The sequence below is a fragment of the Dipteris shenzhenensis genome, chromosome 25 (genome assembly GCF_047967505.1).
Source record: "Dipteris shenzhenensis isolate YYH24624 ecotype China chromosome 25, Dip_SZ_1.0, whole genome shotgun sequence".
NCBI lineage: Eukaryota > Viridiplantae > Streptophyta > Polypodiopsida > Gleicheniales > Dipteridaceae > Dipteris > Dipteris shenzhenensis.
In genome coordinates, this window is record NC_141620.1 from 5517941 (window position 1) to 5539193 (window position 21253).

At 42.2% G+C, this 21253-nt stretch overlaps 1 protein-coding gene and 1 pseudogene across 1 annotated transcript in view; both read right to left on the reverse strand.

Annotated features, from left to right (window-relative positions):
* The window catches only part of LOC147885354 (uncharacterized), a 35614-nt gene extending 16580 nt beyond the window's left edge, over positions 1-19034 (reverse strand). The window contains exons 1-4 of the mRNA XM_087396670.1: positions 18980-19034; positions 14362-14480; positions 13950-14019; positions 13540-13677 (exon numbers count right to left, since the gene is read on the reverse strand). Coding sequence (XP_087252796.1) covers positions 13540-13677; positions 13950-14019; positions 14362-14411 — 258 coding nt within the window. The 5' untranslated portion in view covers positions 14412-14480; positions 18980-19034. The remainder of the gene's footprint in view (positions 1-13539; positions 13678-13949; positions 14020-14361; positions 14481-18979) is intronic.
* LOC147885355 (uncharacterized) lies at positions 5535-6160 on the reverse strand (annotated as a pseudogene).
* Positions 19035-21253: the final 2219 nt, after the last annotated feature.

The window sequence follows — 21253 nt, forward strand, 5'->3', positions numbered from 1 at the left end:
ATGAAGCAAAAAAATAATCCTCTAAGAACCTGCATTTATCCTCTGGTGTAATACCAGCTGTAACACCCAGTCTTTTATGATTGCATAAGGCTATGGGAAGACAAAGAAGAAGCATCTGACCATTGCCTTCAAACTGTGCTAAAAAACACCTCATCTTTTCTACAACTTCTCTGTTACGTCTCCAGTTGTGTTACTATCTCAAATCTTAGAAATGGCATCTTTGAAGCAACAAGCAAATATTATATGGCCCCATATTCCTCTCTGATGTGACATGTGTTAGTCTGAGCTACAAATACAAACAACTCAATTTTTTACTGAACAATGAAGATATTCACACAAGGGAACACTTCACATGATAGAGGAGTTTAAAGTGGAAAACTATCATGAGTCCATTGTGAAACCAAGGGGAATATTGTGAGTAGCTTTACAAAACCCCTGGTGCAAAAGTTATTGCAATGGCATTCACAACATCTTCAACTGACAGTAAAAGAAGAATCCTCACATTCAGGGGGGACGAAGATCCGACAAACAGTTCTTTCACCTTCAGGTCATGCTAGTGATCCTGAGGGGAGATGCTCAAAGACAATCTCACCATCATGCTTATGAACATTGATAGTGTGCTAAATGCTAACATAGTCTGAATTAGATGCTAGATGCCACAAAAAATAGGAATACTAGCTAGCTGATATGATCTAATCAGGGTTGTATTTAGATAATTTTTCCACTACATAAGTCACTTGTGGTGTTCCCTCTCATGCTCTATTCTCTCACTTCACTAAAACACACTGCATAATCCAAGAGTGGCATAGTAACACTGGTAGCTTCATCATGAGTGATACCTAAGTTTCAATGACCTCAGAAATCTAATCTGTATGCGCGTAAAGACTTTCCGTAATGTAACCTAGCCTGCATGATCACATCAATCAAATATCCTTCAATTTCCCAGGATGGAGTGGCTGAAGAGACATATGAAATGACGAGGTCCTCTTGAATTATATAAGATTAGATTCTGTAAAAGTGGTCCTGAAGCCCGTGCACAACAAACATGCATAGATCTAGATACGTGCTTCAACCTATATAAGGACTGCATATAAGCGTCAAAACCTTGGGTCGATGCATATAAATGCCTTCTTCAAGAAAAATGTTTTAACATCTTCCTCAACAAATATCCACCCATGATGGGCTTCAAGAGAAATGAGGGAACGGATTGTGATCACTTTGTCTACAGGAGCAAATGTCTCCTCAAATACTCTTACGCATACCCCTTCACTAGAGTTTATTGACTTGTCCTTCTCAATAGTCCATCTGCATAGTATGAGATTTGCAAAGTAACACAAAAAGACACATTTTCAAACCTATGTTGGGACATTTGGAAACATCAGACTGAAGCACCTACTTGTAACTAGATTCTATGTTGTTGTCGATTCATCATCGATTTCTTTCTTTGTATGTGGTAGTCCTCAAATCTTGATTTGTGATAGATGGATGAAGACTATGATCGATCACATGTATCAGATCATATTTGGGCACAAGGATCAGTAATCAAGATTCGGGATTGAAGTTTGATTATTCTCGAGTGATATATCATAAATCACAAGTGATGAAGTTTAAAACTTTCTGTATGTTTATTTCAATTCATAGCATTGCGGGTGTTTATTTTACATATATGTGTGTTTTTGACCCAAAATTTTCATTTTTCCAAATGTTTGAAAAAGATAAGCATTTGCAAACATTCCAAACGTGCTTCAAACGTCAACATTAAGAATCATCAATTAACTTTGCATATACATGATCCATGTGGTGCTCACAATATCCTTGCCCGCACGAGGGTTGACCATCAAACACGTGAAAGGTGCGTCCCAACTAACCTGGAGGTTCAGAGCTGTCTCTGTCTCTGAGCTAATCTGCAAGGCAAAAGTGAGAGTAGAGGCCACAATAATGGGTGCTCAAGAGCATGTCAAACTACGTGACGAGAGCCCACAATGTTCAAGTGCTCTCTAGGTACTCCAGGGAATCGGAAAGTCACCGGGAGGGTGGGCATGTGATGCTTGGTCTCAAGTGCGAACCTCCGTTGAAGTAGGAACTATGTAGTCTCCGTCAAAATGAGCTAGACAGAAGAACCCCTTGCCCATAGATAGTGACTGTGGTCACTTTTGGAATAAATAGGGTCAATGCCCCACCTGTTAGCCTCCACATGACAAGTGCAATGGTGCTCGACACCTTTCTATGTAAGGTTGTAGATGGTGTCACATTGGCACCTATAGAGGAATTGAGTGAGGCTGCCACGAGGGCAGGAACTGTGCATCCTTGATTTTTTTTTAGGGCAGCCCAGTAGTTAGCACGTAGGGATGATGTATGCCCAAAACTAGGGCAGGCCGTGAGGCTGAAACTCTTACAAAATGAAATCCCACCAGAGGGTATCCCGCACCGGAAGACTGATAGATAGCCCAGCAATCACACACGGAGTGTTTCACTATGGAATCAAGCTTCATCAAGTGTGTGTACTTCACAACATTTCATGTGTATGTGCAGACTAGTAAATAGATTGTGCTTAAAGACAAATATAGAAGCAACACTTTATATTTCCGTCCGTCGGCAAACTGGATAAGATAAACAATACCAAAAGGTTCTCCTACTATATGCCCAGCATCTCTAGATATCTGAGCCCACGTGCTCCACCTCGAGCTTATTTAGACTCTCTGTCCAGATCTCACCTTACTGCCCTGGAAGGCAGCCTAGAGGACTCACATACGAGGAGGTGACCTCTATATTTCCACCAGAAACAGGCCCAACCAAAGTTCCTGAGATAGAGTAAGTCCACAGGCTGGTAGAGGGCCTGAGAGGATGGGAATAGCTGCTTAAGAGGGCCTAGTTACAGGCTGCACTGGCTGGCAGTACAGCATGTACTGGTCTGCAGTACAGTGTATTAAGTACAGTTGGGGCAGGTACTGGTCTGCAGTACAGTGTATTAAGTGCACAGACTGGGTCGGCCTAGTCATGTAAGTGTGATCGGCTGCAGCAGCAGTCTGGTCCACCAGACGGGGAGCTCCTAGCCTTATTGAAGTGCCCTCTTGGGGGGCTGCATTTGTAGTTCAGCCAGCGGGGGCCTTCCTGTGTGCAGATCACCACCTAGATGAAAAGCAGCAGTGAAGCCCATGTGCATAGTGAGCAGCAGGGCGAGCAGCTGCTGAAGCCTGACAAAAGAGGCATAGGCAGTTTAGAAGAGATCCTCAGCACAAGAGGCTCCTGGTGGTGCCTTACCTCAGCAGAGTTTGCTGCAGGTGTTAGTCACTTTAGGAGCTCCTTTTGTATTGACGTCCACATCTATTTATGAGATCTTCTGAGCTGTATATCTGAGTCCTCTCTCCCCCAGATCTGCAAGTGACTTCTTTCTGCTTGTGTGAGCACATGTGTTGAATTGAGATACAATGGGTGTTGATTGGCTGCAGCAGCAGTCTGGTCCACCAGACGGGGAGCTCCTAGGCTTATTGAAGTGCCCTCTTGGGGGGCTGCATTTGTACTTCAGCCAGCGGGGGCCTTCCTGTGTGCAGATCACCACCCAGATGAAAAGTGGCAGTGAAGCCCATGTGCATAGTGAGCAGCAGGGCGAGCAGCTGCTGAAGCCTGACAAAAGAGGCATAGGCAGTTTAGAAGAGATCCTCAGCACAAGAGGCTCCTGGTGGTGCCTTAGCTCAGCAGAGTCTGCTGCAGGTGTTAGTCACTTTAGGAGCTCCTTTTGTATTGATGTCCACATCTATTTATGAGAACTTTTGAGCTGTACATCTGAGTCCTCTCTCCCCCAGATCTGCAAGTGCCTTCTTTCTTCTTGTGTGAGCACATGTGTTGAATTGAGATACAATGGGTGTTGTACCATGGCATATCTTCTGCAATAGATGTCTTGTGTTCTCAGTTGGTGATTGCAAGGACATTGGTATATACTACATGTTATATCAGCTGTGCTATGCTGTAGATAAAACTTGGTTTGTTTCCCAACAGTCACCCTGCACTGCAAGGCGCTCACCTAGAACCAGATCAAGAGAAGATACCCTACAACTGCTCCATCTTAGAGCTCCTAAACAACATTCTCTACTTGTAGCTTATCCTTAGAAAGGAGTAAAATTTTGACAGTGGTGAGGGTCGAATGTGCTCGAAACCCCTCTAGCCAGCTGGACCAATAGGTCACCAACCTTCTCTTGGAGGAAAAGAATGCTTGAAGCCTTTTAATGAGGCCAAAAAACCCATGTTGAACGATGAAGAGTAAAGGAGTCAAAATAAAGAGACTTGGAACATTTGAGGGATGTTAGGAGTTCGAGGCTTAAACAGGGGGCAGCGGAGTAGAGAAATCAGGGCCGGAAAAGAAGCAAAGAGTTCCTCAACGAGCTACCAAAGGAGGAAAAAAACATAAACAAGAGGGGGGCTTGGCGGAAGGAAAAGAGACCCAACAAGGTCCCGGGGGGGGGGGCGGGCCAGGAGCTCTCAAGGGTGGAAAAACAAAGCCCCACAGGGGACTGCAAAAGGGGGCCCATGGGTTCTAAGGAGGGTCCAAAGGTTGGGTTAGGGGCTATTTATTTTAAATGGGGGGGAGCAGGGGAACAAGGAGTGCTGAAGGCTGCCCAAATGGCAAGGGATGGGAAGAGGGACTTTGTGGCGGTTGACACAAGCGTCACATGGTGGAAAGAGCAAGTTGAGTACTATCCCCTAGTATCCCCACATTATCATGTGTGGTATCGATGGCGCATTGAATTGGTTTCCCATGGCTGGATTTATGTGCCAAAACTCTATATATACCTTTACAAGACTAGAATATATGCAATCTTACAAATTAAATTTTTTTAATAGAACAAGCAGAAGAACAAAGGAAAAGAAATTTTAAAAGAGGAGAATAAAAAAGCCTTGATCGTAGAATCAAAATCCAAAGTAGGGACCTTCATAGCCCATTTTCTTTCTAGTTCTTAGATTTGTTCTATTTTTGGAGTTCATGTCCTCTTAGGTACATGTTTAGTTTAGTTCTGCTATGTGTGTGTGTGTGTGTGTGTGTGCTTCTCACAAAAAAAAAGAGTGTGTGTGTGTGTGTGTGTGTGTGTGTGTGTGTGTGTGTGTGTGTGTGTGTGTGTGTAACTTTTCTTTCTTTTTTCTCTCTCCCACTGGCCTATTTTATATTACTATTCTAAATTTGAAATAAGCATAAAAAATACCAACTCACTACAAAATAATGATAATAATTGTTTCCTTGTGCTTGCATTGGTGTTTAATTTGTTGTCTTATATGTACGTTGGTTTATCTGTGTTTCCTTGTGTTTGCACATTAGTTATCGTTTCTTTCTGCTTCTTTTACAATTTAAAAATTTTCAGGGTTAGGTTGGGTTGTGCTAATTTAATTCTCTCTCTCTCTCTCTCTCTCTCTCTCTCTCTCTCTCTCTCTCTCTCTTCGCATTTCCTCTTCTAATTTTTTTGCTTTTTGGAGCGATTTCAAAACTTAGTAAGCACTAGGTTTACCCAAGAGATTCTGGAATCTTTCAAAACCTAGATGGCAGCTTATCCTTGGGTATTGATGAGAACATAAGCATAGCTTTGCTTACTAGGTTCTTGAGCCGAAATTCCAAAGATATAACAACTACAACTAAGGGCGGAGCGGAGTTTCTTCATTAATTTTCTTGTTTTATAGCCCTTTCTAAGAAGCAATAGAATTAAATTACTAAATTGAGAGATAAATACACTCTTACTAGTGCAAAGACAAGAGAACCTGTAGAATTGGAAAGTCCATATTTAGTCATATCAAAGATGTTTGAGTCAATGTGAGGCATTGGTATGATATCAACATAGCATACTCATGTTATTGTCGTTAATCATAGATATCACCTTCTAAACCTAAGGACGATTGAGTAATGCTAAGGTCCAAGAAACTACAAAAGCTTCTACTAGCTATATAGTTAAGTTCACAAAACTCTCCAGAGGATAAATTCATCCACCAAAAGAGTTTGGATCTTTGTACATAAAATCTTTAATGTCTGGGACAAATAAGTCATGTATGAATCTCCTAACCTAACTTAGTTTATGAAGAACAATTGGACAAGTCTCACAAGATATCAATAGCTCCACAAACTCAAATTCATAAGTAAAAAGGTAGAAGTTTGCTAAGAAACACCACAATTAGTGCCCATTGGAAAACCAATGCTTTGTTGAAATATAGACTCTCCTAGAGTTATGAACAAATTATCTAGAAGGAAGTTCAGACAACAAAGGACATCTTCAACAACTACAACTTTTGTGAACCTTTTCTTTTTCAAATCCATATCTTGCTTTTTACATTTCATCAAACAAAAATCAAAATGCAAGGCTGATTTTTCAACTCTTAAAACTTTGCATCTATCTTTTTCATATCTATAGTTGAAAACTTGTGAAACAAGCTTTCCTATTCGTAACCTCAAATCTTCCAAGTCTATCTTAGTGTAGAGTGTAGTAAAATCAAATGTTCCAAGCAAGATTGACACTTCGAGAGGAGTTAAAATAATTTATGCCTAGTGTAACTCCCACCAAATCATTCAAAATCCAACTTAAATCTATTGGAACACCAGCTTCTCTCAATAAGTTTCTCCAAAGTTCATGGACACATGGTAAAATGGCCTTGAAGGAAGCAATAACTCAAGAACTTTGAGACATCTGTTAAACAAGCCGCTGCAATGAATCTAGGTTTCTTAGGATTTTTATGAAACTTCCAGGCTGCACAGATTGAAATTTTGTGCCTTTTAAGAAAAGATTCCTTAGAAAAGCAGTAAGAAGGACAAAAGTATCAGTAGTGACAACATGTCCGAACTATCAATGAATGCAGCAAGCTTTTTACTACTACAAAAACAAGGGCTACTAAGAATGGCTAACTTCCATTCATTGTAAGGCTTCTACCAATGTCTGCATAATGAAGGCCTTAAAGCTACCTTATCAAGATTGGGAGAAGTAAATATAGTGATCATAAGCTCTTTTCTTAGAGTGGAAGCGCTTTCAAGGCCAAAGCCCTATCATTTATTTAACCCATATCCCTACAGGCATTGCTGACAAAGTATCACATAACCAATATACGAGGATCACATGCATCTGACATAATACCTTGCTAAATGTCGTATAATCAGCAAGGTGCACTTCCAAGCTAAGTTTACTTTGACCTTTAGAGTCTTTTTACATAAAGGTATGCATACATGTAAGTTTGTACACACATGAAATACATGTTTATACAGATGCAAATATGCACACATGTGTGAGTGTGTGTGTGTAGCTATTCTACTTTGGACAGCTATATGAATGTACATTTTCTTGAATGAAATATCTCATTTACAGAGAAAAAAAAAGTGTGTGCATGTGTGTGTGTGTGTGTGTGTGAATGTGTTGGATTAGATGGGTCACTGCCCCAATTGTGAGCCCCCAAATGAGGAGGACATGGGGTAAGGACACCTTGAACAAACTAGAACTTGAGAGGAGAGAGAGATGCCATTGTTGGATGCACGGAGCAATGGAAGGAAACTCGAATCCAAAGAGGAGACAACAAGCTGAAAGAACTGAAGTGTACTTGCAAATGGATAATGAGAGTACAAGAGATGGCCAATATAAGGCCCAAAGTCAACTAAAGTCAACTTAGAACTAAATGGCCCAAGTGTACTAGGTGTCCCAATAGGACTAAGTGTCCTCACTAGCCTACAAGGCCATACCATGGCTAAGTGTCAACAAACCCCACTCCATTGCATGACTGAAGTATCCTGGATACCTCTCAGGTATACCTAGAAGCTATATCGTGGTTGCACATAGTTGTCCGTGATGGATACAGCAACATATGATAGTACATGAAGCAGAATCACACAACAAATTGTACCAAGTGTAAAGCTTGCTGAAAAGCTTCAAACTCGGGTCGTGGTAGAGCCTTCATAAATTTGCTAGGTTATACATTCTGCAAACATTCAAATGCCCTCAAAGTCCACAGTTCAAACAGCACCCAACATAGGACAACTGTATATCTCCCACTCATAGTCGTTGTCGAACATAATGATAGTGCACCTCAATGTGCTTGGTTCAGGCATGAAAGACAGGATTACGTGCAACTCCCAAAGCGCAGTGGCATCCTCGAACTAGAAGCGACATAAGAGCTGTCCAATGTATTTGGATTGGCTGATGATTATATGCCCCTAAAAATTAGCAAACTAGATGCCAAGATAGTAGAAGCTGTTTTGCAGAGACAATTTGCTATGATAGATACGTGCAAGTTGCATTAAAGCTGCAATTAGCAGTGCCTGTGGCCCAACAATAAGCATGTCATCAACATAAAGTATTAAAATCAGAAACTCCAATCCACTCTTCCAGACATAAAGAGTGGCCTCTATGGGGCTGATCTCAAATCCAAGGCATAACAAATGTGAATGTATTTTAGCATACCATGCCCGGGTACCTGTTTCAATCCATACAAGGCCTTTTTCAGCCGGCAAACGCAATCGATGCAACATCAAGAAAACTGCCATGAATTTGTTTCTGACCACCTCTAGTCAGCTTGGTTCTATCCCTGAGAGTCTCCAAGAGCCATTTTGGGATTGTATTCTGCTGTCTAATGACAGCCCTCTCCTCTGCAACTGCCTTTTCAATAGCATGATCATCAAGTGGCTGCACATTGGCATCATGAGGAGGTTGTGAACTACTAGAAGCATTGGAAGTTGTACCGTGCAAAATCTCATCTGAATCTGTGGTGGACTGAAAGAGGGGTAGCAAAGAATCAAACACATCAGAGGCTTCTACTGATGGCTGTTTTTTACAGTCCAGCCAAGATAAAGCTGCATTCTCAGCAAAAACGTCTCTACTGACAATAACCTTGCTTGTGCTATGCTGATACATGTATTATACCCCAGGCTGCTAAGAAATCTGAAAATTCATAGGACATATACTCACCCCCCCTGTCAGTGCAGAGGGTCAAGAGCTTGTTTCCACTCTTATTTCAGCCATGGCAAGAAAGTTCTTGGAATAAGACATCAGACTTAGACTTCAAAGGATAAATCCAAGTATTTGGTGAACAAAGGTGACAAAGTATAAATAGCTTCCAAGTGATGATGTCCGCATCGGACCGCATACATCACTATGCACGAGATGCAACTTCCTAGCTGCACCAGCAGCCATCTTTTGGAAATGAGAACCGATGCATTTTGCCCAACAAGCAGCCCTTTTGTAAGTGCAAGCATGGGTGGGAGGTCAACCACCACGCCCTTGGAATGCATTTTCACCAAACTACCATAATCGAGATGTCCCAATCTCTCGTGCCATAAGTGTGTATCTGAATGATAGATTTAGCAACTGCATGTGCTTCTGAAACAGCCTGTTTGTCATCTGCATCAAGGTGGTACAGCCCTCTGGAAAGTTTGCCAGTAAGTACTATACAACTGTTATGCCGATTGTCACGCAGCACAATGATAACCGTCAAAAACAACTCGAAAGCCATTTGTGAAGATGGTTGAGATAGTAATCAGATTCTTTTTTATACCTGGAACATATAACACTTCCAATAGAGTCACTGCATCCCCTGGGCCCTGACACATAAGTGACTTAAATCTGTCCAATCCCTTTCATGAGTTAAGATGCATTATTCGCACAAGTGACAATGCCCCTGTGTAGAGCAACCCTCAAGGACTGAAATAGAGATTTGCAAGAGGTAATGTGCTTAAAAGCATCACTATCAAAATACCAGGCTGACCTAGAATTTGAAATTGACAAAGCTGAAGCATGCATCTATGAATTGTACTGGCAAGTCTCACAACAAATGCCCACTCATCATGAGCCATGTTTGCGGCCTCATGAGAGTGATCATGGGCAGCAAGAGCATTTGTAACTCAAAGACCTCCTGCTGTTTATTCTTTTCAAAACAATGCGCTTCCAACATTCAGAGATATCATGGCCGGGCTTCCTGCAATAGTTACAGCGCTTTGATTTCTTCTTCCCTTCAGCCAAAGAGAAGACCAAAAGGCTTGGGCTTGCTACAATTCTTGCCCCCCTTACTTTTGCCTCTGTGATCTCTGGCGAGGGCTTCGTGTGTGTTGATGGTGGCAGCCCTATTGGAGCAGCTCCACTCCTCTTGCCCATGGCCACTAACCTCAATGTCATAGCAAAACTTTGGTAAGACTCAGGGAGTCCATTTAGTGGTTGGGGTTACCCATGGCCACTAGCCTCAATGTCGTAGCGAAAGTCTGGTAAGACTCAAGGAGTCCATTTAGTGTTGTGGACAGAACTTGTGAATCCGTTACAATCTCATGAACATTGATGAGCTGCTCTCTAAGTCCTTGATCTATGTGAGATAGGCATCCATGTTGTCCCCTTTGTTCATCTTCACACTATCCAATTGCCTGCGTAAATAGGCAACCCTGGCCTCATTCCAAATCTCATATAGATTTGCCAAAGTGTCTGATGCAGCCTTGGCTTTCTCACAAGACCGAATGTGGGATATAACAACCCTTTTGCTATTCATAGCAATCACGGCATGTGCCTATGCATCTTGCCGATCCCACGTAACTGTGCTGGTGTGGGAAGCTCTAGGGGAGGCACTGCGGCACCACAAATGTGAAAACCAAATGGGCCGCTCAAACAAGGAGCAAATGCAATAAGTTGTCTTGCAAGATCTACCTGCAATTTTGCAAAAGTATGCACAAATCTGTCCCAAATGTATGCACGAATCTGTCCAAATAAGTTGTCCCAAATCTGCTCCAAAGTACCTGAACTCAAGTCCCTAATGCACAAGAGCTAATGCAAGTCATTAGGAGCAAAAGGCCCATCTCTTGCAAGCTGAATGTGAGAAATTGAAGGACAAGGCCTTAGTAGGCAATCTGAGAGCAAAAGACTGCAATTTTGGCAAATTTGGATGAGAATTGAACTAAAAAGAGAGCAAATTCAAGAAAAGCCCCAAATTTAAACTAGACCACACAATGTCACTAAAAGTCTGAAAGACTAAGCCAATGTGGGGCAAGACCCAACCAAATGCTATAGGAGCTAAATGGAAAATCTGCAAAGAAACTCAAATGACTGCAATGTACTGCCAATTTGAGCAAAAACCCCAAAAAGATGTCGTACAGCAAGAAAATGGACAAGCGCAGGTGACTGTATGACAACCGAGGGGGAGGCATCTCAACGGGTAGAACTGTACGGACAATTATGGGAGAGGCGCTTAAGCTCATAGAGCTATACAAACAATCGTGAGAGAGCCGCCACTTAGAATGCAGCTGTTGCACTATGGCGAGGCAAGCGACCGCGGCGAAGGTAAAAGCGAGTCGCGTGAGCTGAAAAACTGTCTTGCAGGATAGGCGTAGCAACATAATGGAGCTCCACCAAGCCGCATCGAGGTATGAAGCCAAAATGGTCGCTGAGGATGCTGCTGCTTCGCATTTGTGCTACTATTTTGCTAAAACTCCTAACCCCGAAGTAATGCTGGAACCATACAAATGGAAGCCACTCCCATCCTTACTTCACCGCGCACCCTGTCTTTACCCGTGGCGCTTACCTAATTATTTTATATAAATGATAAAAATAGTGTATTTTTTATAAATTATATTTCAAAAAAACTTCCACGTTTCGCACGTTTCTTAGAAGCGTTTCATGCAGAAACATTTCTTTGCGTTTCTACTACCCAAAACGCATTTTCTGGTTACACTGGGGGTAGGAGTGATGACTGCCACATGGGCAAATCTAGTGGCTTCATCATGCCATGTGGGCAGCATAGTGAACTGCCATCTAGGCAATGCTGACTAACATATCGGCAGGGCTATAGCCTACCATGTGGCAACAAGAGTGGCCCAACCATATAGGCTACTAGATGGCCCAACTGAAAAAGCTATTATCTAGGCCTAGTTATGGTTGGCCATGAGGTAGAAGAGCCTACTTCGCCAAGATCTAGAGTCAGCCACAAGCTATCATGGTTGGCAAAGCATTTAGGGTCAAGCCGCACAAGATGTCAGCCTTCTAGGTCGTGAGCAGAAAAGGGGGTCAGACGACACTATTACAGACTAAGTTGGACACTTAGAAGTAGCGAGGGAAATCTAGCCTCCACCTTCTGTATGTAAAGAGGCCTAAGGGCCTCATTCTCCTCACCCCTCGAAAGCCACAAAAGCCCCACGAAAGGCACAATGGAATGGAGGCAGTTCCCCCATTTCAGTACTGATCTAGGAGCACCCATTTGCACATTTCAAGTACATGGAGGGTTTCATTTTTATTAAGATCTGTCATGTTTGGAGCATCCTATATACATGGTATTTCGGCTATCTACTTGGCTATGCATACGCTTCCACATCTATATTACATCACCAATACTGTGATCTTAAGTGTTAGTGATCCTAGGAACATTCCACCACGAGGGTTAGGCTTTAGCAAGCTAGCATCTATTCCAACATGGTAACAAAACTCTGTCTAGTTTAAGGTTAAATTATTCTGACATAGTATCACAAACAAGGAAATTAGAGTCCTTGAAGTCCTAGCCCAAAAGACTGGCTTCAATTATCTACTCCAACAACTAAGAAAGAAAGCCTTTAAGAAAGGTTGTCTTAGATCAATCAGATGTGCCCTTTGTTAAGTTGCTTGAATTGTGTTGTGGTTGGAAATCTTTTTTGGGTTTTCTACATAATGTGACATGGCGATCTGCATGCCGATTATAAATTTTGAAGAGGCATGAATGTAGTGTGGGACTAACTACCTGATCTGAAAGACAAAGATTCAAAGCCCCCTAGTTGCAAGAAGAATATAGAAGATTACCAAAGGCCATTTACCAAGAAGTTTATCAGTGGGCAGATTGCATGAGCAGATAGTAGATATCAGTGGACAGATTACATATATCAGTGGATAGATTACATGTCATGGGGCATATTGGAGCTTGATGATTATAGTAGTCATTTTATTTCATTGTAAATCTTTATTGGTTATTTTTATTGCATTTGTACAAATATTTAAGCTCATTTATTGTCATAAAAGACCTTGTAAAGCCTTCTAGGCTATGTTTTACATTTATTGCCATATGAAGCGTCTTGTAATAAACCCGAACATCCCGACCTTTCACTATTTAACGAGTATCAGTGGGCTGCATAAGTGGATATCAGTGGACCCCCATGTGCAGGATCAAGATTTCCCTGCTTTCTTGTCTTATAAAGAGATCTTTTGATGTTGTAATTGGCTGTCCGTTTCTTGGGGACTGTTTCTTATAATATATATATAAATGGATTTCACCCTTTAAAAAAAAGTGTGCGCGCGCTAGCCAGAACCAGGATTTATAAGAATGTCAGGCTCAAAATTATCCCTGCAACTTCAAAGGTATCCACCAACGCACAATGATTTGGGGCTAGAAAGCATTGTGTCACCACAGAAGTGAGCTATGTACTGGGAATGAGTTCCTCATTTACAGAAATCATTTATACAGTTCAGTGAGTCAATGAGAACTAACACAAGCTAACTGTTCAGTGAGTTAATGACAATTAACACAATCCAACAGTTCAGTGAGTTAATCACAACTAACACAATCTAGCTTTAGTACAAAATCCGGAAATACCTTTGAAGAATGTAAGAGTGCAATATGTTTTTCATATAGATTACCCAATACCACTTGACCCTCTGATTCTGCAGCTAGAATAAGTTGCTTCAATACACTGCTCAAGTATCGTTGACTTGAAGGGAATTTCCTGACAACCTTCAGCACACATTAAAAATAATGTCATCAACTCAGGCTATCATTCTAAATTTTTCCTCAATTCCATAAAAAGGAAATCCACATAGTGCAGGTTTAAAACCCAGTTATTGTCATCGTCTAGTAACTACATGCAGCGTTAATCTTCTTGTCTGTTCAAACTTCAAACTTCAAACACAGCTTCATAATTTTTCAATCACATTTCTGATCACAATTGCCCTGGAACATAAGATTCTGACTTGTATTACTCTATATAAACAGAACATTCACCCTACCGTATTGTTGATGCAGTAGTCGTAAAAGAATAACTGTACATCGTCTGAAATAAGTCCATTTCCAGCATCTCTGCAAGATTTCATTGCTCTCAATACAACCATAAAATTACATGAAACTGCCATAAAACGCTTGTCAGAAAGTAATTGAACAACAATTTGGCCAAGATACATAGTGGAAATTTAGCATAAATGTGTATCCTAAGACAGACTTGCAATTGGGGCCACCTTTAAATTTATATCACAACGACTGCATACATATACATTTCTTAAAATACAGACGGATTCAGACCACTAAAAGGCAAATGAACAGTTCTTGTAATACTCCAAATCTCTAAATAATCAACTGTGCTGAATTATGCATTGAAAATTTATTGAAGCATGACACCTCAAGGAGAGTATACGACAAATGTACCGAGTATTTCTGGCTATATTCATGCACAAATTCCAAATCCACTTCACCATCAAAGGAGTATCATCAGTTGAAAGTTGAACTTCAACTTCACAATGTCCACTGATATCCCCAAGTACGTCCTGCCAGCTAGATATTTTAGTCAAACACGGTGTAGAATGGCAATTATAAATGACGTTTAAGCTGAAGCTTTTTGGATCTCTGCAGAGTTAAAACAGTCCCAGTCGTATCTAACTCTTGTCAAGTTATACGTAACTCTCTGTCAGACTGAGCTTCACTTTCAGGGTGGAGACACTGCGTAGACTTGTTAAGAAGCTGATGTAACACTTTTTGTCACTTTTTATATTCAATACTTCAAAAGACACCAACTTGCACTACTAATATCTGTTATGTCACAAGGTAGCACTAGTTAGCTTCTACCTAACTTAGGTTACGTACTAACCTGGTGTAATGGGCATTAGCCAGATTGACGCTAAGGACCAGTTAATTGGCATCTAAGTGGAGACCAGGGAATTTAGCAGTAGGGACTGAGGCAATATAAGTGGATTGACGATGTACTTCCATCTCTGACAAGCTTGCACTCTGATAATGAACTCTCTCCGAAACACACACAACAGTACTTTCATAAACGACTCTCTCTGAAACACACTCAACAATGATAAATGAAACCTCAATCCTTAACATGCAGAAGACAGAAGATAGAAACAGCAAATAAAATGCTCTGTAGTCCTCCACAGATGTGGGCAAAAGGGCCCAAGAGAGAGCAGCAAACATCCAGCGGATGTTGGGCAAAACAACAGACAGATCTGGTTGCGAGTGAACTGCAGATGAAGGGACAATTGTGTAGCTGAGTTAGGGCTCCAGTGGGATGCCCAAAGAAGGCTTCAGCAGGATGCCCAAAGACTCAGTTCATGGGCCATTATATAGGGCTGGGAGGCTGCTGGGTTCAGCCGACTGAACCCTAGAACAGGATGACCAGACCTGGGCCAACCCAGGGCCTGGATTTGACCCGACTAGGGAATCTGTTATTATGTCAGCCATAATTGCGCAAGTCTGATGCATGGTTATGGTGAGGCGGGAGACCAAGAGGGCTTGACAGTGCAATGGTGGACACATGAAATAACGCCTAGGCAAAATAGACCTAGCATTATAGAAGGATGCCAAGAGGGGTCAAAAGAGTAAGGTCCTTTGAAGGGACACTTGGCATAAAAGGGGTCCATGTGGCATGCACTGGGTTCAGGGGAGATTTCTAGAGAAGGCTCCACAAGGAAAGGAAGAGAATAAGGAACTTAGGACAAGGGAGTTCACGTATGATAAACTAAACAAGGGAGCACTCTATGAAGCCGTGGCTGGGTGGAGAACGACAGAAGCCCTTGGAGGTGTAATATCTGTCCAGCCGTCCTGTCTGCCGACTAGCAGGCCTTAGATCTGGCCTATTAAAGGCCCAGACCATACAGCCTGCAGGTGCTACAAAGGACTGATGCAGTCACTGTTTTCCTCTACCTACCCCAGCCAACTCCCCTAGATCAACTGCCCCTATGTCCTGCTCATACGGCGGCTCACAGGTGGAGTGATCTCTAACACATCTGTCAGCAGCCACGTGGCACCCCCAAAAGAGGGCTTCTCACCAAACTTCTCAGAAACTGGGATTTTATGGACTCTAGGGATTGCTCATAATGAGCTGACCATGGATATATATACTTGGATTTGTATTTGAAGCCCATTTTCTAAATACCTAATTGTTGACCTGAAGGGTGCTACTGATTCGCCAGTCTGAGAGGTATCTAGTATGGGAGTTGAATTGAGCCTCAAATTAAAGGGCTGGACCATGATTGTCTCTGCTCAAAAGGGACTTAGTGGCTGAGAGCAAGAAGAGTGTGTGAGAAAGGATGATGAGAATCGGGATAGTGATAACAGTAACCTTAATCACTATTGTCAGAAAGGATTTAAGAAGCAATGATTGTACCTCAATCAACGAGGCCAAGTTAAGTGCGCTTCTCGAGATGCGAGGTTTAACCTCAAAAATGCTCAGGCCCAGCAAGGCATTAACAAAGGATATCCAAGTTATCTAAGAGATCAGCACCGGACACACATGAGAAACTCAATGACGAACAGGAACAACAAAGGTCTCATGATCCTCCCGTGATAGAGCTAGACATCAAAGTGGAACCTCAAATGAGGCCACAATGAGAGTGGAGATATTTGATCCAGTTCAGCCCATTGTAGGGACGTTGCTCAGAAAAAGGGTGAGACCTCATCTTTGCAACTTGAGCATGAGAACCTGATACAAGAAAGAATTATCCTTTTCTCCATCGATACAGACCATGGCTTACTCTTTGGGAACGATGTTGGAGCCTCACGAAGGGTTCGTAAGGACTTCAAGGACAAAATTACACTTCAGAAGTTCAAGGGAGAGACTACATCCCCAAAAGAGCTGGAAGAATGGCTGATAAGGCAAGATAGAGGAGTACTCTAAATTGCATCCTCCGGATGACAAAGCAAACGTGCATTTTGCTCACTTGCATTGGGGGTATTCTGCTCATAGTTGGTGGAGAAACTGTGCAATGAGGTACAAATAATGACAGATCTCTAGAGAGTGGGAGAATATCTCGATGGATTTTACTACAGGATTACTTTTGAGCAGAAAAGACCGTGATGATATTTGGATGGTCACGGATAGACTGATGAAGACAGCACTTTGATCTTAATTAAAACTTCTGAGCTTACACAAGTATTTGTGGAGGACTTATTTGAGCTATAAAAACTTATACATGCTTTCCTTCTTTTTGTGAATGCAGATATATTATTCATCAAAATCATCAAGTCACAACGACCTGGGGGGGGACACATTCATTAGCTCGCAAGTGAACTTTCAAGTATCCATTTTGAAAATGATATCATGCATGGCCGCACCCAAACTCCAATGATAAAGACACAATACTAGTGATTTGAGCCCAAATTTGGCAAGGAATTTGATCATATGTGGACCAAGCCAAAAAGGACCAGTACATGCACCTTCTCCATGACATGGCAATGCAACAGGCATGAAAGGATACGGAAATCAAGCTCAATCACATTAAAATTCAGTTTGACGAATATACCAAAAGAGACTGCTTGCGAGGAGGGTGACAAGAATAAGCAGCAAAGCTTTATCCAGAGCAAGGCTAGAAAAATGGAAATGGCAGTACCTGGGACCTGGTGATAGGAGTGCATTCGATGCATGTATGCACCCCCACATAATTTACCTGTGAAACAAAAATGTCATCTTTTTACTGCCAACATCCAGAGTGTAATGCCTCATTGGTTCCGCCTAGCTTATGAAGCAAACAGGTGATATGCGAGAGTTAAACCTCCTGTGTTGTGGGGCGTGGCATGTGCTCTGTAGAAACGAATACCATTGTCAATGTCTCTTACGACACCAAGAGATTGTTATGGGCCTCGTAAAACAAGAACCACCAAAGTCACACAACCTATGAGTTCAACCCCTTGTGCTCTTGGGCAATGTATAACTTCAGACCACTCAGCACATGGCAACCCCCAAGGCCAACCATTGGAAAGGATGACACTCTGATTGGCAGTGACATAGAGGCTAGGAGGTCTACCAATGGTTATTGTTACACAAGGACAGTCTCTAAGTCCACATAGACAAGCCACAATCGACAGTGGCATAGTACTTTAGTAGCTATTTTTATGGTGTGCAAGGGCATATAGCTCTGCCGTATACTTGCGAAATTGGGTTTTTCAAAAGGACAGTTCCATGCAAACAATCAGATGTCTATTGCGCTGATGAGATATCCAGTTTATAATGCCCAGCACCAAGAGCAGGCCAACGTTTAGCATCACTTCTACAGAGAGGGGGTGCAAGATGGACGAGTGAAGGTCATTGTCCTACTCAGGAGACAGCTGGCATTTTTCACAAAGGCTCTTCCACAAAAATGGTTCTTCATGCCTAGAGAGGAGGACTAACATTTCTTGCATCTTCATTCATATATTCAAATCCCAAGAAGTAGTGAAGTACGCCCAAGTCCGTCATTTCATGCTTTTTGGGGCTAGCTTCTCTTTTACGCCTGAAACCAGCCTCCCATTGTTTGCCTGTCATAATCACAAGGCCATTGCCATAAAGCTGTCTTGGCCTTTCAAAACATACAAGTCATATCTCTCTTATGGCCTCGGTAGCACAATCTCTCTTTAGAGATATAATGGTGACAAATCGCAGTTAATTAAAGAACCACTCCACCTACTGGTAAACGCAAGAAGCACGTCTCTGTTTTATACACGTAGCCCATATCGCCCATATTTACGAAACCGGGTAATGAGACTAAAAGTTTGTCCATGGATGCCCAGCATTGTAAGAATCATTATTCCGCCCGTGTTTCAATTTGATTCATGGAATAGGTTGTTTTACAGGCCGGCAATGGCTCTTGTCATTACACCTTTTGCTTCAATAAATATGCCCTTTTGTAGCACAGACGAAAAGCTGGAGATAGTATCCCAAATATTCAATCGTATAGTCCCTTTTATGAATGAATTGGTGTGAAATTATAGCTAAACACTTGGTATCACAGTGTTCCACGATACAAAAATTCCACAGAGCACACTTATATCACACAAGACAGCGCACCTGGCCAGCTTGACGATAAGAGGCGGCGGCTCCATGGCCAAGAAAGATGCCAACAACATACGTTTAGTTCCGTCCATGTAGCCGAGCTGGTTCCGTCCAACATTTCAAAGTTCATTAGACGGGGGAACGAGAAACTCGAGGTTATAAAGAGATGTCGCAGTACAATTACCCTAACTCTGATTAGCGTAAGCAAGGATACTAATATGATCTAATTTTTGAAAGTATTTCTCTTTTAAGTTTAAGAGTAGGATGACCCTTCCATGACAGGTTAGAGACCTGAATGTCTTTAATTTCAAGAAATAAAATTCCAAGTTTCAAGAACCCCCTCTAGAGTATGCACCGCTTGGCTTAGCTCTATGCTCAATTTACTCAACGATCAAGCTAGATGAGTGGCCATGTGATGTTGATCAAGGGACAAAGCATACGCACAAAATCTCTCTCTCTCTCTCTTTTAGTGAACATCTAATATTTCTCTCTCCATCACACACCCACGTGTGCTCTCTCTCCCTTGAGAGTTTTCCTCGCATGCATACACACACAGACACTTAAATATAGGAGATCCCCCCCCTCTCATGTACAACTGCACACACATACATGCACACATCCTTGTTACAGACTCTCTCTCTCTCTCTCTCTCTCTCTCTCTCTCTCTCTCTCTCTCTCTCTTTGTATTAGGCAATTTCGAGTCTCTTCACATGGACTTCGTATTGAGAGCAGTCAACCAGTGGGTTTTACCCAGTATATGCACATTATGCAATCTACATGAGATTGACTTTGAGGAGCATTTCATTTTCAGATGTCCAATTTACTATGAGATCCGGGGGCACTTCTCCTGTCTATTCACATATAGTTCTGGATTTGTGTCCCCATTCCTCTCCTTTTCGGATCAGCGATGCTTGACTGCATTCATCCATGAGGTAGTTTGACATCGTGAGCGCCAACTTCGATCATAGTGACATGAGGAGTACACCCTAATAGACTCTTCTCAAAGCAGGATCTTCCAGGTAGATCATGCAGGCTCCCACTCCACTAGGCCTAAACGTGATTGAGATCTAGATCTAGTGACATGACAACTCAAGCAGAGGGTACCATGCTTGGGGACATCCCCTCCTTGTTCAGAGTAGGGCCATGATCGGCAAGGGTCATGGTCAACTTCGTATTGAGAGCAGTCAACCAGTGGGTTTTACCCAGTATATGCACATTATGCAATCTACATGAGATTGACTTTGAGGAGCATTTCATTTTCAGATGTCCAATTTACTATGAGATCCGGGGGCACTTCTCCTGTCTATTCACATATAGTTCTGGATTTGTGTCCCCATTCCTCTCCTTTTCGGATCAGCGATGCTTGACTGCATTCATCCATGAGGTAGTTTGACATCGTGAGCGCCAACTTCGATCATAGTGACATGAGGAGTACACCCTGATAGACTCTTCTCAAAGCGGGATCTTCCAGGTAGATCATGCAGGCTCCCACTCCACTAGGCCTAAACGTGATTGAGATCTAGATCTAGTGACATGACAACTCAAGCAGAGGGTACCATGCTTGGGGACATCCCCTCCTTGTTCAGAGTAGGGCCATGATCGGCAAGGGTCATGGTCATACTTGTTAGACGTAGAGCTATGACCAGGAGACAGCGCATGGCTACGCCCAAAGGCAGTTGGCAGTATTCTATCTCTAGTTTTCTACTCCCGCCCCCCCACCATTGACGAGGGGGGATAGAGTGGACCATAGTTGTGACATTTAGTGCATACCTCACTTTGTGTTCAGACGACAGACTATTTGATGATGATGATGTTGGTTATGATGTTAGTGACGAGGGAAATTGCTATTAGTCTGATATGACTATGTAGCATTTATCTTTTGTTTTTTATGTATGGGTGTTGATGCTCGTTAGTACCTCAACCCTTTCAGCTTGCTTGGATTAGGTTTTTCACTATCTCATAGACCCATCGGTCTTCCGAAGACTTTAATAAGCTCTCTCTCTCTCTCTCTCTCTCTCTCTCTCTCTCTCTCTCTCTCTCCCCCCCAAAAAAAAAATTTCTCTTGTGACTATTCCCCTCAACGCACACAAATGCACACATACACACACAAACACTCAAACTTAGGAGACATGCATACATACACACACATGCACACAAACTTAGGAGACATACTCAGACAGACACTCAAATTTAGGCACATTCTCCCCTTTGGTTGCGACATGGCAACTCTTTCCTAATAAAGGATTCTAAGTAAATATAGGCATTCTATATGGGTGTATGTGGCCTTGA